Source organism: Gymnoscopelus braueri (assembly GCF_963280865.1).
Source record: "Gymnoscopelus braueri genome assembly, chromosome: 4".
Taxonomy (NCBI): Eukaryota; Metazoa; Chordata; class Actinopteri; order Myctophiformes; family Myctophidae; genus Gymnoscopelus; species Gymnoscopelus braueri.
Genome location: NC_137605.1, coordinates 25,937,831 through 25,953,308, shown reverse-complemented (window position 1 = coordinate 25,953,308; position 15,478 = coordinate 25,937,831). Strand labels below are relative to the sequence as shown.

At 40.6% G+C, this 15,478-nt stretch overlaps 1 protein-coding gene across 1 annotated transcript; it reads left to right on the top strand.

Annotated features, from left to right (window-relative positions):
* The first annotated feature begins 7,372 nt into the window (after positions 1-7,372).
* On the top strand, positions 7,373-12,697 carry cnr2 (cannabinoid receptor 2). The gene is made up of 3 exons (XM_080426754.1): positions 7,373-7,407; positions 11,257-11,368; positions 11,562-12,697. Exons 2-3 carry the CDS (start codon positions 11,290-11,292, stop codon positions 12,617-12,619), a joined length of 1,137 nt encoding a protein of 378 aa, XP_080282880.1. The 5' UTR covers positions 7,373-7,407; positions 11,257-11,289; the 3' UTR covers positions 12,620-12,697.
* The last annotated feature ends 2,781 nt before the right edge of the window (positions 12,698-15,478 follow it).

The following is a 15,478-nucleotide window of genomic DNA, read 5'->3' as shown; positions in this document are numbered from 1 at the left end:
TCTAATCACTCAAAGAAATTGCTAATTTGCTTGGACAGAGACAAATAATACAAAATAATAATGGGATTTGTCCCTGGTCTAACCAGTGCTTTTTGCAGGACTTGTTGTTGTTTTTCTTTTGCTCTTCTCTCATTGGTCAATCCCAGTGAGTTTCTCATGGTCATCCATCCAGGCGACCCCCCCCCTGCTGGCTTGGTTTGACTGTATAACAATAAAAACAGTGGCCATTGTTTGGACAGTAATGTGTGAAGTCGCTGATAGAGGGCACATTCATTGATCTTCTATCCCTTTGTCCTTATGCTAATTGTTGTGTCTGTATATCCTCCTGTTTGTTGATCATTGTCTTCTCCAGACAGAGGGAATTTTACTTATCTGAGTCCATTCTGCTCAGTCACCATGTTCCTAAATCCTATCAAGGTCACGTTGATTGGGTAATAACATTGATTTGCAGACTGTTAATTTGGGACACGTTGTCATTGGCAAACATGGGCCAAATAGTTCTTGTATGTTGTGGCTTGATATAGGCAGGGATCTAGCTCCAAGTATAATTCTTCACCTGTCTAACCAAAATTACAGCATGTTATATACATGGAAAAAATGTTTGTTTTATGTTGTGCTTTGATATTTTTCTTTCTCCGTGCAATAAACTACACAACCTTGGTCCAATTCGGCACCTGTGTTATCATGTTATATCACTTTTATACAACAAAGAAATGGCTCGCAACTCACTTTGATGCTCCAGGTTTTATTTCACAACAAACAGCTAGCTGATACGACGTTTCGACCCTTTCGGTCTTTTTCAAGTATAAACACTTTTATACAACATGTCCTAACAACATGGTTAATGAATCACTTCATTGCATGATGTCACAGGTTGCCAATGTGTTGCACTCTTTCTGTTATACCTGTCTTTTGTGTGTCATTTGTATTGAGCAATTTCCTGCCTGGTAGCTCTGTGTAACAATTTTCCTCTTTTATACTTTAGATTTAGAGCTGAATCTGTCTTAAGAGATTAGTAAACCAGTGATATGACAATAAAGTTGATTCTGATTCTGAGATGTGAAATTCAGTGATTTTAGTGAAAATATGAGATCTACGGTATTGTACTCATTGTTCTCAGTGCTCTTGTGTCTAGCCATAAAAGCAGGAGTAAATGATAACGACAAAAAAGTAGGCTACATGTTTTTAAACTCCTCAGAAAAGTCTACAGAGTAAGGTCCCAGAATATATACAAGGGCCCATGCAGTTTATTTCTGTTTCTGTTCCTTATAAGGAATAGGGATAGATATCCAGACCATGCTTTTCGAAAAACACTTTTATGTTCTTCACTGACATTTTGTTATAGTCAAAGTCTAAAGAATAGACTTACAGGAATAAACTGGTTTGCATATCTGAACACATTATCTAAGTCCAGAGCCCACATAATAGTTCTCACCTCCTTGTAACCCATACATGTGTTGTGCAACATTTTCCATGTCACAAAGCTAAAGAGACATAGTCCATGAAAGGGCACACCCATCCCTTAAGCACAGTCTTAGGAAGGCTGTGTCTTGTCCAGTCAAGAAAGAGCTATGTATGGAAAGTAGGTCGGCGGTCGCTGAGAGGCTACTGCAAGTCACATGCAGGTCATAAAGTCCCAAATGTTATACATGTTGTAGGTAAGGTTATAGCTTGAGAAAAACTTTTAAACAAATGGCAGCAATATTTCTCTCTCTCTCTCTCTCTCTCTCTCTCTCTCTCTCTCTCTCTCTCTCTCTCTCTCTCTCTCTCTCTCTCTCTTTCTCTCTCTCTCTCTCTCTCTCTCTCTCTCTCTCTCTCTCTCTCTCTCTCTCTCTCTCTCTCTCTCTCTGTCTCACACACACACACTTAAACCCCCCACTCTCGCACACGTAAACAAACCAATACTAGGCCTTTATTGGGTGTTAATGGTGGAGGGTAAACAGTAGGGGAGTTTCACATTATGACTCTGAATGGTGGTTGGTTGAAGTGTACTGAGACATCCACACACAGGCCATGTGAACACTGAGCAACATGAAAAGCAGCAGACCATGACATTTTCACGCAAGGCAATCAATTGAGCTTACTGTCATGCATGCACCTTAATGGCGACCTTCTCAAGTAACAATGCTTAAAAGCAATTCTCTACCAGCAGGCTATCCATCACGTGATACTTAGTTGACAAGAGGCCACTCTCACAGCAAGACGGCCACTTGTTTGTCTTTTCACATTCATGTCACCTGGCTGTAATCAGAAGGACAAGTGGTGTTGAACAGGCAGAGTGGAGGTTTGGTAAACAGAAAGAGAGAAAGACTGAAATTATCCAACACAAAAGAAAATATACTGTTGTGTCACAATGATGTGGCCCAAATGATATAGACCAACTGAGGTCTTCTGCCACCATGCTGCAATATACTGTGCTATGCTTATGCACCTGTTGAGTGTGACAGAGAGTGACTCTTATTAGAGCAGTCTCATCTGCTCCTAATCATATTTCCTGCCTTCCTGCCCTCTGGCCTGTTAGATATATTGGATCAGGGCAGGGGAGGAGAGGAGGCCGCAACTGCACTATGTAACCATTAGTCGTGATGCCAGAACTGTAAAGCCTCCTGTTTTTGGACACTGTCCATAGACTGATGGTCATAATGTACATACATAGACATTGAACATATCCGGCATAACCTGCCTGACCTGACCTATTTTGCTTGTGCGCTCACTTTGGTGTACAATACTTTTTTCAGTTCCCAATTGTTGTATTGCTTAACACACTTTTCAGCTTTGTGAAGCTAGCTGATAATCGCACCTCAGGCAAGTGTTATTGTGACCTGATTAAATTGTAATTGAAATGTCATTGTGCCTTTTTGCCAGAAGGACACTTAGATTAGGCTGGCCTGATTATGGCAAGAAATTGTAATCTGATAAATAAATATAGTAGACTTGGTCTGTACAGAGCAATACAGATTTAACTAGAAAATGTGCTCCTCGGAGCACAAGTCTCCGCCAGCAGACTATAGCAATTATATTATCATAGCAATAACTAATGAGATACAGTAGAGTAAAAGATATATACTGTAGTTAAATAAAAAGGTGTATGTTAAAGAAATATTTATTTAAAAAAAAATGATTTAAAAATCATATTTTGGGTATTGGGTCGAGTAATAAGTTGTTAGCCCAAGCCTGTGTAGGGAGTTTCCCAAGTTTAATGGCCCGATGACACGTGTGGCACATCCAAGTGTTGTTTTGCTTGATTGCAGTTGGGTTTTTGCCTAGGAGACTTACAATATCTATCGTTCCTGTATAATTTCCAGGTTTAAACTCTGCCACTGATTCTCTGTAGAGCATTCGTTCACAGGAACCACAGACATAATTGGGTCCACTTTCGGACATCTTCTTTAAGAATGCGAGAGCAGCTTCATTAACTTCTAATTCTTGTGATCTGTATCGTTTCTTCTTACTCGTGTTATGTGCTTGTTGATGTTGTCTTTCATTATTTAAATACTCTGACCAGTTCCTTTTTTTCCTTTCGATGTTCTCTTCAGACTCTTCTACTTTTTCTTCCAGAGATTGTAGCAATCTTTGCTGTGTCATATTGTAAGCATTCATGGCTAGTCTTCGTCTTTTGTCATTTAGCGATTTTTTGTCTCTGATTAATTTCATTCTTTCTTTATGATTCTTAGCTCTGTTTAATTGAAGCAATGCTTTGTTTACATTGAAGCAATCTATCATATGGGAGTCGTCATAATTGACTGGTTTGTTCAAATACTTGTCTGTCTTCTTCATCTTCATTGTCTTGAACAGTTTCAGCAGTTGATTGGTGTGTTTGATCAGCTTTGGCCTTCTGCGCCTTTGTTTGACCAATGTTAGGTGTTCTCAGAGGGACACACACACGCACGGACGGGTGATTTGGACTAGAAGATACTGTTCCAATCAAGACTGATTGATCCTGTCTTACCTCGCTTCAAAAACGTAAACGGTTTTTTGAAGTGACACACCTATTTATAGAATTGTATTTCGTCATGCATTCCTCTAGCCAATCAAAGGCATTGGTGTCAACATATTAATACGTATTAAGATTTCGGTCTTGTTGTGGGATCAATTCAACTCTAGTCCTCTTCTGTGTTACTGTTGTAGATGAGTATGCTTTCTTAGCTTTGGCCTTCTGCGCCTTTGCTTGACCAATGTCAGGTGTTCTCAAAGGGACACACACACGCACGGACGGGTGATTTGGACTAGAAGATACTGTTCCAATCAAGACTGATTGATCCTGTCTTACCTCGCTTCAAAAACGTAAACGGCTTTTTGAAGTGACACACCTTTTTATTATAGGATTGTATTTCGTCATGCGTCCCTCTAGCCAATCAGAGACATTGATGTCAACATATTGACACGTATTAAGAGTTCGGCTTTGTTGTGGGATCATTTCAACTCTAGTCCTCTTCTACGTTACAATTGTAGATGAGTATGCTTTCTTAGCTTTGGCCTTCTGCGCCTTTGCTTGACCAATGTTAGGTGTTCTCAGAGGGAAACACACACGCACAGACGGGTGACTTGGACTTACTGAAGGTACTGTTCCAATCAAGTCTGATTGATCCTGTTTTACCTCACTTCAAAAAGTAGGGGCTTTTTGAAGTGACACACCTATTTATAGAATTTTATTTCGTCACGCGTCCCTCTAGCCAATCAGAGGCATTGGTGTCAACAACTTGACACGTGTCATGTGGAGCTTGCCCAATGTTAGCTTGGCTAACAATGTTTGCTCACACAAAGCGAAAACATATTCTCCACCTTCGGCGGAGACAACTATCCCATTGTTACCATGTTATTGAGTAGCTTATTATTCCCACTGTACTGTAATCCAGTGTTTATCATTGCCCCCTGTTGCACCGTAAATAACATTACACTAAAATGTTTTAATTGGATTCAGAGTGGGCATTACTAAATAGATTATTAGATGATAAATACAAAAGACAACACAAGCTAGATCATTTGTAAAAATAAAAACAATTATGAAGCAATGTTATTTTAATGTGTGTGTGTGTGTGTGTGTGTGTGTGTGTGTGTGTGTGTGTGTGTGTGCGTGTGCGTGTGCGTGTGCGTGTGCGTGTGCGTGTGCGTGTGCGTGTGTGTGTGTGTGTGGGGAGACGATGAGGAAGGTTACCATAGAATAATGTAAAATAGTAGATCACTTCATTTGTAATGACACAGTGTACAAGTTCACATATCAATTTAAGATGTGGAAACAGGAACTTAAATACCATTGTTCTACTGACAGGACCTGGTTGTTATATAATCATAAACCCCTGCAATGTTCATTACAAAATACTAGTTATGTTGACAAATGATAAGATAATTCTCTGTGAATAACAATACCGTTTTAGCCAAGTTTTGGCTTTGCAACCTTTACTTATCAACAAATTTGACCAAGACCACTTATTTAGAGCAATTTCTTGGAACATATTTATGTTTTTTCCAAACATTTACAAGTGGACATCAGCTCTTCCATAGACACTCTTCTGACCGTGTCCTCTCAAATACCACCAACAGAGGACGTAACCCATAAAAGTATTCACTTGAGAGATGCAAATGGTAAGTATCCATACTCCAGGTACATAAGTGACATGAAATAGAATAGTATGGATCCTGTGTGGGGAACAACAACATCAAAACATTGAAGAGAACTGCAGCACAAGTAAAAAATATGCGTATACAATTTAGGCATGTAGCATAATATGCTCTTATCCAGAGTGACCTAGAAGCGACTAACAAAGACAATATTAAAGTATGCCATTTCAACAAATGGACCCTTTTTCAGTACTAGAGGTTCAGGCTGCTACGTGGCCCTCACACCTATTTAGTTAGTTAGTTAGTTAGGTTCGTTTATTTCGGTCCTTTTACACAATAAAGTATAGTACAGTATATAAGTAATGCACATTAAAATGGTCCGAAAAGGTGTAGGCTGAATTTAAATACAACATCAAATATCAAAACAGATCAATGAACATAGTTTCGTATTTTGATTGAACAAAACTGAAAAACAATTGATATGTTTACTAATCCTATGTCGCACCGCCGATTCGACTGATATGCCCATATATGGGCGACTGGGCATATCAGAGGCACCCAGGGGACACAATGCTTGTCTACCTTTGTCCCTTTTATGCCCCTATGTATGGAGATCTCTTATCTGTCAGTCCATGTAAGGATAATTCCTTTTTTCCTTTTAACAGGTCCGTTCATGAAAGTCCTTGCGGTCTTGTTTCCAATGAGGGCCTGTAAGAAATTATATTAGGGCTTAAGAGTCTTGCTCAGGGACAAATTTCATTTCATCGACACATTTGCTGGCCTGGCCTGGAATCGTACCTGGGGCAACCAGGGCCTCTGGCTCCCTTTTATGTCCCTTTTATGCCCATATATGAACTCTATACAGTATGGTTATGTCTGAGTCATAGTGATGGGGGCACTTGTCGGTGGTCCGCCGACCCATTAGGCAATTTTAATATAGGATAGGACACAGGCACTTCCAACTTGGATATTTTTATACATACTCTGGGTGACTGTAATATATATATATTTTTTTGACTATTTTCATTGTTGTTGGTTTATTATTTTATTTCATTGTTTATGTGAAATGCTTCGTAACTCCCTTAAAATGGGCTACATTTATTAAAGTGCTTTTTAATAATAATAATACAAATTTAAATACCTTAAATTCCGTCCTGTCTTCTGGTCTTATAAATGTGATATCTCTGTTGATCTGAACAGTGAATACCAATTAAACATTTGTGTACCCTCTTCCCTGAATCTTGTTCTCTGTTCTGCTCTGTTGTCATCAACTCCCACTCTGCTAGCAATTTCTCATAAACCCTTGCTTGCCTCCAACACCCCTCCTCTTTTGAGCCCAGAGGAGTTGATCTCTCTATTTTACACCACCTGCCTGCCTATATAGGATTGTATTGCACCTTTAAAATATAGAAGAGCTCAAACTTTGTCCCTGATAGCACAGGCTACGTGGGGGGAATGCAAAAAGGAACAATCTAAATGGAAGGAGGATATACTCAAGTCTATTATTTCAGTGTTATTCTTTAAACATAAGGCCGTGGAGAAGAGCGAGACATTTTTTTACGAACCGTTTTGTTTCCACAGCTCTAGTTTTAAAACAACTTGACTTTAGTCTCATATTATGTTAAATACTCCCTGCAGCTGTGTTCATAATTTTTTCAAATAATAGTGTTGGATCCCTTGGGTCTCTCTCACTCTTTCTGTCTCCCCCCTTCCTCTATCTCTCTCTTTCCTCTGTCACCATGCACAGCCTCTCTCTCTTCCCTCGCTCTCTCACTTCACTAGGTCTGGGCTGTTAAGTGGTTATGAACAGAGACACAGTTCCCTTCTACTGACAAGAGGACACTGAAGGTAAGATTCTTGAGGGTTATTTCTATATTATTATTATTATTATTATTAGGCCTTTCATATACTTCCTGATTTGGTTTAGATGGTATTGTGATGTTATTCCATGTTCAAATTGTATTTCAATGTTAATATTAGAAAATCATTTGAAGCATGCAAGTTGTTCGTTTGCTGCATGGCTTCTTTTTGTTGTAGTGTATTTAAGGTAACCATGTTGTCATTTTCTTGGACCTTCTTCATAACAGTCATTTTTAAATATAAACAATTCAAATAGCGTCTTCTATAACAGATGATTTTGAAATACTGTGACTAGTGTGTGACAACAACTCACTGGGGTTATTACATAATATTTCAACACAACATCCGAGCTTGATGTGACTGCCACAGTATGGATGGTCTTATACTGTAGATTTAAGATAAAGGGAGCTTCTTGCACACACAGAGCCATTCTCTTTATTGACACTCCTTTCCATGAAGATAGGACAGTAGGCTATAGCATCTTCGGAGACAGAATTCAGTGCCTTGTCAATCAACATCTTCAGCGCCGTAAAGAAAAGAGAACGCCAGAGGTGGTGTGGTGTAATATGCACAGTTGAATTGAGAAATAGCTCTCCGGAAAGTAATATTCCTGCCATGTTTGTGCCCATATATTCTGTATTGTTTATTTGTGATGAAAAAAGTAATAATAACCGTGACAGAATGAAGTGAAGGAATTGAGATAGGAGGGGGGCATAATAATCCATTTATTTGAAAATAAAGGCTTTATTTCTTTCTATGGGAAGGTGGGCACTCTTGCTGTTTGGGAGTTATGCATTTATAAGGAGCAACAAAGCAGTTACTGATAACTGAAGAATGTTTATTTTCCGTCATATCTGTCGTTTTCATAATTTAACTTGATTTTATGTTTAGCCAACAGTAGAGTATTTTAAATGATTTGAATGTTTGAGCCATGCACTGCAACATTTTCCACAACATATAGACCAGGTCATTAGTAATGGATGACAACTGTCATTTATGGCAGGGTCATTTACTTTGATCTAATCTCCTCACAGCAGCTTGACATACTCTTTTAGCTGTTCAATCTACTGATTGCATACGTTCATCCCATTAGAGATTAGTTTAATCACATAAATGACCATAATTTTGAAGAATATTTCCATATAATCTCCAAAGGGGGCAGTTTGGACTCCATAGGTTCAGTTTGGACTCCATTAGGTTTCTCCTTCGTTACTTTCTCTGCATGTGAGACTGCAGGATCAAATAGGGCAGTGGTTCCCAAACTGGGGGTTGGGACCCCAAATTGGGACCCCAAATTATCCCCAAATTATTTTGGGGGGTCCCCAGATGATTAGGTTAATGTGCAACATTGTTTTCTCACTCAACAGTAAACAAACCAACATACAGTTATAAGTGTATGGGTATCTGCACAGTTCCAAAGTTACAATTTAAGGATTTTTAAGACCTTTTACTATATATACTACATAAGAAAGACGCAAAACATTGTGAAAATAGCTGATCTAAAAGCTCACAACGCTTCACCTTAGCCTCGCAATCAATGGCTGGGAGGAGTTTGTTGACATGGAGCCGTTTGTTGACACCTTGCAGGTATGCTGGAATCAGCCAGAACAGCTCTATAATGTAATTGTGCATCCCGGTGGGATGCATGTTATACAGTCATTCTTCAGCTGCATTGCAAAACTGATGCAAGGTTCAGCACTGGAAATGCATGTGGTTACAGCATGGGGCTGACAGGCAAGTTCAGTGGTAAGTCCTGAGTGTATCAGCAGCACTCTTGAAGTGGTTTCTATCAGGGCCAAAGACATTTGAAGAGCTACAGCAGTGGCCTACCTGGACACTGCACATCTCCATCCTACTGGCTGACAGTGGGTAGACAACTTCATTCTTCCTACACTTCACCCCCAGTTTGGGAACCACTGCTATATAGGACACAACAATGGACATATTCCATTTATCATAATGGATTCCATTATGATAACTTATTAGGGCCTGCTTCATACTGCATTCATGCATTTTGATGTTTGAAAGGATCATTTCTGTGCCAGTCCTTTATAGTGCACAGTCTTTGATTTGGATATTGAGAAAATAGGAATTAGATAATTATGTCAGTGATCTGTGCATGCAGCTAGGTCGCTCCGTCCCTGCCATGGAAGCGTCTTTGTGAGAAGAATAGTGAAAGCAGGCTGGCAAGGTGAAGATTATTTTTTGTTGTGTTTTTGAGCATCCCGCTGATGATAAGGGCACAAGCTCTAACAACGATCCAATCAGTTCAGAGTTAGACCATCATTCATCCCAGGACTCTGTTGAGGATGAATGAATCATACTGTATAAAACTAATATATGATAATAGAAGAATAATTCTTTCTTTGGTGTAATGGCGTAATGGTGTAAAGTACATGATGTGAGCTGCTTGAACACTGTGATCCAAGTGATTTTCTTATGGGTGACTTTTGAGTTTTACTGGAGTGAGTTGAAGCACTGGTGTGTCTTGGTCATAAAAGATTCAGGTGTATCCTCACACACAGAAAGATCACCACCCTCCATCTATTCAATCCCATCCTTGGCTAAATTGCCCCCACGCTGTTGTGAATGTTGTGAATAGTAATGTCCTTTACCCACATGAGATGTCATCCTGAAGAGCAAGAACATTAGCTGAGTTGAGGATGTTGTACACCTTCAGTGTTGACAATAGATACTGCATTTAGTCATGATGAGGCAGTCATCACCATGATTTCTCATGTTCCTGATGCAGCCATCTATGGAAAGGGTGTGATACACATGCTCAGTGATTTAACTGATGTTCTTGTCCTGTTGGTGTATTGGAGTGTATCAGGTGTACCTACAGTGTCCAGATGGAGCATTGGGATGGGACAGTCTTTGCGAACGCGACCAAGTGGAGCTTACTATGTAACCCTGCTTGGGTTGTGTCTCTGTCTGTGTCTCCGTGTGCACTGCCTGTGTGCACTGCCTGTGTGCAGCTCCTCTGAGATAAGTAAATGTCCAATTTAGACGTACCATACATCAAATGAAAGGTCTTTGAAAACTGAACACACCTGTCAAGGTTACGTTTAAGCCCGCCCCTTCCCCCGGAAGCCACGCCCCGGAGAAGGCTCCTAAAAACTCCCCATTGAAACCCCATGTTAAATGAAAAGTGCCCGAATCGCTCCCAAACTTTTTCTACCCCCCCTAAGTGGGGGTCTACGAACAAATACATCGGGCTCGGATTTTGGCTCCGCCCCCCGGAAGTGGGTGAAACAGGCACTTCAAACACTTTGTTGAATTGTTCAAAAACATTCCAAGTTTTTTTTTTGTGAATTTGTATTTTTCTAAGATGCTCCTTTTAACGCAGATTTAAAAAAAAAAAAAAAAAAATTTGATTGGTTACTTTTTTTTTAAATATTTTTTTTCATTCTTTTTTTTCTTTTTTTGCGTTCGCTTACCGCGTTCGCGCGTCTTACTTGTATATGTATGGCAAAGGCAAGATCAGAGCACACAATACTTTGCTGGCAGGGAAATTCAACACTCTACAGTATATAGCAATTGATTGCTATGGTAATATAGAGCTGTTTAAGATGTATTTGAACACAAAATAACTTTGTGTGTGTGTTTGTGTGTGTGTGTGTGTGTGTGTGTGTGTGTGTGTGTGTGTGTGTGTGTGTGTGTGTGTGTGTGTGTGTGTGTGTGCGTGCGTGCGTGCGTGCGTGCGTGCGTGCGTGCGTGCGTGCGTGCGTGCGTGCGTGCGTGCGTGCGTGCGTGTGTGTGTGTGTGCGTGCGTGTATTATTTATTCATTATTTTTTTATATATATTTTTATAAACACCATTTATTCCTATATTAGATCCTTGTTCTGAGCCTCAACATACCAGCAGAGATGGAAGAATGGGAGTTTTCCACCTCTTTAGGAACCATGGAACCCAAAGATGAGAGCAACGCAACATCATCACCCATGAGTATTTAGCCTTCAATAAATACAGTCCATCCTTGTGTTTCAAAGTTTTCTGATGAAAATTTCATTGGAGCTCAATAGGTTGGGCTTTGTCATTAGATGCATTTAGCGCATTCATGATAACATGCAGTTACATTTGAAATGTACTTGCCTCATACATTTGCGATGAAAACCTTTTTTTCCCCTTGACTTCCCAGCCTCTTGTGAGAAACTGGAGTGCTATATGGTTCTAACAGAAACGGAGAAGAAAGCCATCGGCTCCATTTGCTTCCTGGCCGGTCCCTTCACCTTGCTGGAAAACGCTCTGGTGCTTGGGGTGATCGCAGCCACGGCCTCGCTACGGCGAAGGCCTTCCTACCTGTTCATTGGCAGCCTTGCCCTGGCGGATGTGTTTGCAAGCATCTTCTTCACCACCAGCTTCCTGGACTTCCACCTTTTCCAGCGCAGCGACGGGCCTCCTACTTACCTCTTCAAGTTGGGCGGAGTCATCATGGCCTTCACTGCCTCTGTGGGGAGCTTACTGCTCACCGCCCTAGATCGCTACCTCTGCATTTACCAGGCGCCCCTCTACAAGGTACTGTTGACCCGCCGGCGGGCCCTGCTGGGCCTGCTGGTCCTGTGGAGCACCACTATCTTCATCGCCTTCCTGCCTGTTATGGGCTGGAGGTGCTCGACGGGCCTAAAGCCGCCATGCTCACGCCTCTTCCCCTATGTCAACCTGAGCTACATTATCTGCTGGATCAGCTTCATTCTGGTGGTTCTGTCCCTTATTCTCATAGCCTATGCCCTCATCCTGTGGAAAGCCCATCGCCACGAAGCTTCCATGACTGGCCGGCAGGCGGTGAAGGGGAAAGGTCACGCACGCATGAGGTTGGACATCATGCTTGCACGTACCTTTAGTCTGATCCTACTCATATTGGTGAGCTGCTGGCTTCCTGTGCTCTCCTTCATGTTGGCTGATGCTGCTGTGCTACTGACCCGTGGCCAGCAGAGGGCCTTCGCTTTCTGCAGCACCCTCTGCCTGACTAACTCAGCTATCAACCCGCTGCTGTATGCCCTGCGATGCCGAGAACTGAGGGTTGTTCTGCTGCAGCTGTGGAGGGGCCTGGTTCAGCTCGGACACTGCCAAAAATGCACTTGGAACTCAAACCCCACCCTGCACTCAGGAGACAGCACTGCTGCCTCTGATGAAGACCCACCAAACACCATAGCAGAGCAGTTGGACAAGCAGCAGCTGGACGTCATTAGAAAATGAGGGAGGTGGAGGAGGCATTTGTGGTGTTCGGCTAGTGAATGATGGTGAAAAGTAGATCATAATTGGTGATAGGTCGGACCAGTGATGGAGAAGTACTCAGATATTTTGTCTTGTACTTGAGTAAAAGTAACTATACCACAATGTAGAATTATGTTACATGTAAAAGTAAAAAAAAATACAAAAAAGCAAAATTGCCCATTTCGCAATAATATTATTGGATTGTAATTAGTAATGTATTAATGTGTTCATCACTTTAATGTTGCAGCTGGTAAAGCTGGAGCTAATTTGAATTACTTTATGTGATGCTATAAAATTTGAAGTATGTTTTGTATTAATAATCTAAATCTGCAGAGAAGGCTGTCACATAATTGTAGTGGAATAAAAAGTGCAGTGTAGTGGAGAAGAGGTAGAATATAAGTATATGTAGAAAATGCAAATACTCAACTGAAGTAAAGGTACCTCAAAATGTACAGTATTTGAGTAAATGTACTTGGTCAGACCAGTCATATGAAGGAATACACAGTACATGTCTCTGGATACTCACTGTTGAATCGTATGTACATTAGGGATGGTAAGGCAAATGTTTTTGTATAGCACATTTCATAAAAAGGCATCTCATAAGAAATAAACAATAGGAAAATAAAAAGCTACCAAACGAATACAAATTAAATGTAAAATAGTAGGCTACAATTGGGTTGCAAGTTGGTAGTGCACTAATCAGTAGTTTTAGTGATTCTGTGATTCTAAATAAAATCTTAACGAGTATTTAGTGCTTACTTAAACAGAAGGATTAGTTATGGGCTGACCCCGCTAGAATAGATCTACACGGTAAAATCCTTTCTCTGAGAAGCAAGACAAGTTTATTTGTATAGCAAATTTTAAGTAAATTCAAAGTGTTTTACATAAAACGTTAAGCATTAACACTTTAAGACACAGCTTAAGAGAGTGCAAAAGAAACATAACATCAGACATAATAAAAATAAAACAGAAAAAGACAATAGAATTACAGTGCATGAATAAATGATTTAAAAAAGAAAACCTCAGTAAAAGGCAGCGACCCTGATAGCAAACACCTATTACCCTAATATAGACAGGAAACACCTATCTCCCTAAACACCTACAGGATTACCCTAGTATAGTTAGTGTAATAACCTTTAGAGAGGAAACACCTATCTCCCTAATAGCAAACACTTACACTACAGTATTACTCTATGGAGTGTAATTGGTGTAATAACCTTTAGAGAGGAAACACCTATCTCCCTGAGTCCCTAATATAGCTTGAGGAACAGTGGCGCCATCTCGTGAGGTTTTCAGCTATTACTTTCAATGGGGTGATGTCACCTTCTATTTCTATTATAGGAAACACAAATGACCTTACAGAGTGTACAAATGTAACCAAAAGGGTCCATTTGGTTACATTTGTACACTATCAGTTAAATCAATGCTGAGGATTTACTGGGTAACATGATGTGACCTTACGCCACTCATTCTACAACCTTTGACTGTTTCCCATCCTATGTCAAAGCTTTGGGGCTTTCTGCTGTGAAATTTTGCCTTTTCTGAACTGAACTGCTGACTCTCACTCTTTGGTTCAGCACACAGCAGAAAGGTGGACACATGTAGTTTTGTTGTTTGATTGTTTGTCCCTGCCCATGCAGGAAAAGACGGTAGCCTATGGCCTATCTGCACATGAATGCCAAGATGTTACAAAAGCCCCATGCAGAGGAGGATTGTTCGCAATTCTTGCCACACGTGACAACAATGTTACAGCAATGTACCTAGAAAAGTGGGACACAAGTCTGGGACAGATTTAACCCAGAACACAGTCGGACACTTTCAAGTAGTAAGAGAAGTGACAGCTATTGTAGTTCAATGTGCACTTTGACAGACACACACACACACACACACACACACACACACACACACACACACACACACACACACACACACACACACACACACACACACACACACACACACACACACACACACACACACACACACACACACACACAATCTTAAAAAGAAAAAAAAATATTGTTGATATTTTGTCTTGTTGATGGTAAATACGCTTATTTGAAGCACCATATCAAGTGATTAAATGTCTTATTTGAACATCCTCAATTTGGGCTCTTGGCTTCTTTCCTTGTCATCTACAACATTCCTCAGTTGAGTTCTTCTGAATTTTCTATATTAATGCATATTTGATAGGCAGCCAAATGATACTGTAGCCGTTAGATACAGAGGAGGAGATGACTGTAAACTCTGTATAGTTTACAGTCATCTCCTCCTCTCTATCAAACCCACAGTCATGCTGGAGACGGGGTGTCTGCCACCCCAGACCAGTGGTCTGAAGGAGGGAGAGTGAATGAGTGGGTAATTGAGAAATGGTGATAGACACCAGACAGACAGACAGACAGACAGACAGGCAGACAGACAGGCAGGCAGGCAGGCAGGCAGGCAGAGAGAGAGAGAGAGAGAGAGAGAGAGAGAGAGAGAGAGAGAGAGAGAGAGAGAGAGAGAGAGAGAGAGAGAGAGAGAGAGAGAGAGAGAGAGAGAGAGAGAGAGAGAGAGAGAGAGAGAGAGAGAGATCTTGATTTTTAAAGTTACAGGCAGAACGGGTTAAAAACATGCCAAATGGATGACTCAAAAAGCCAGAGGCTTTTTTCATTTACACAGACAGACAGACAGACAGACAGACAGACAGACAGACAGACAGACAGACAGACAGACAGACAGACAGAGAGATTATTATTGCATGATATAGAATAACATATGAGATAATAAACATGTGAGATAAATATGAGATAATAAACATGTTCTACATTATTTGAACACATGTGATTGTGTGGAATCAGT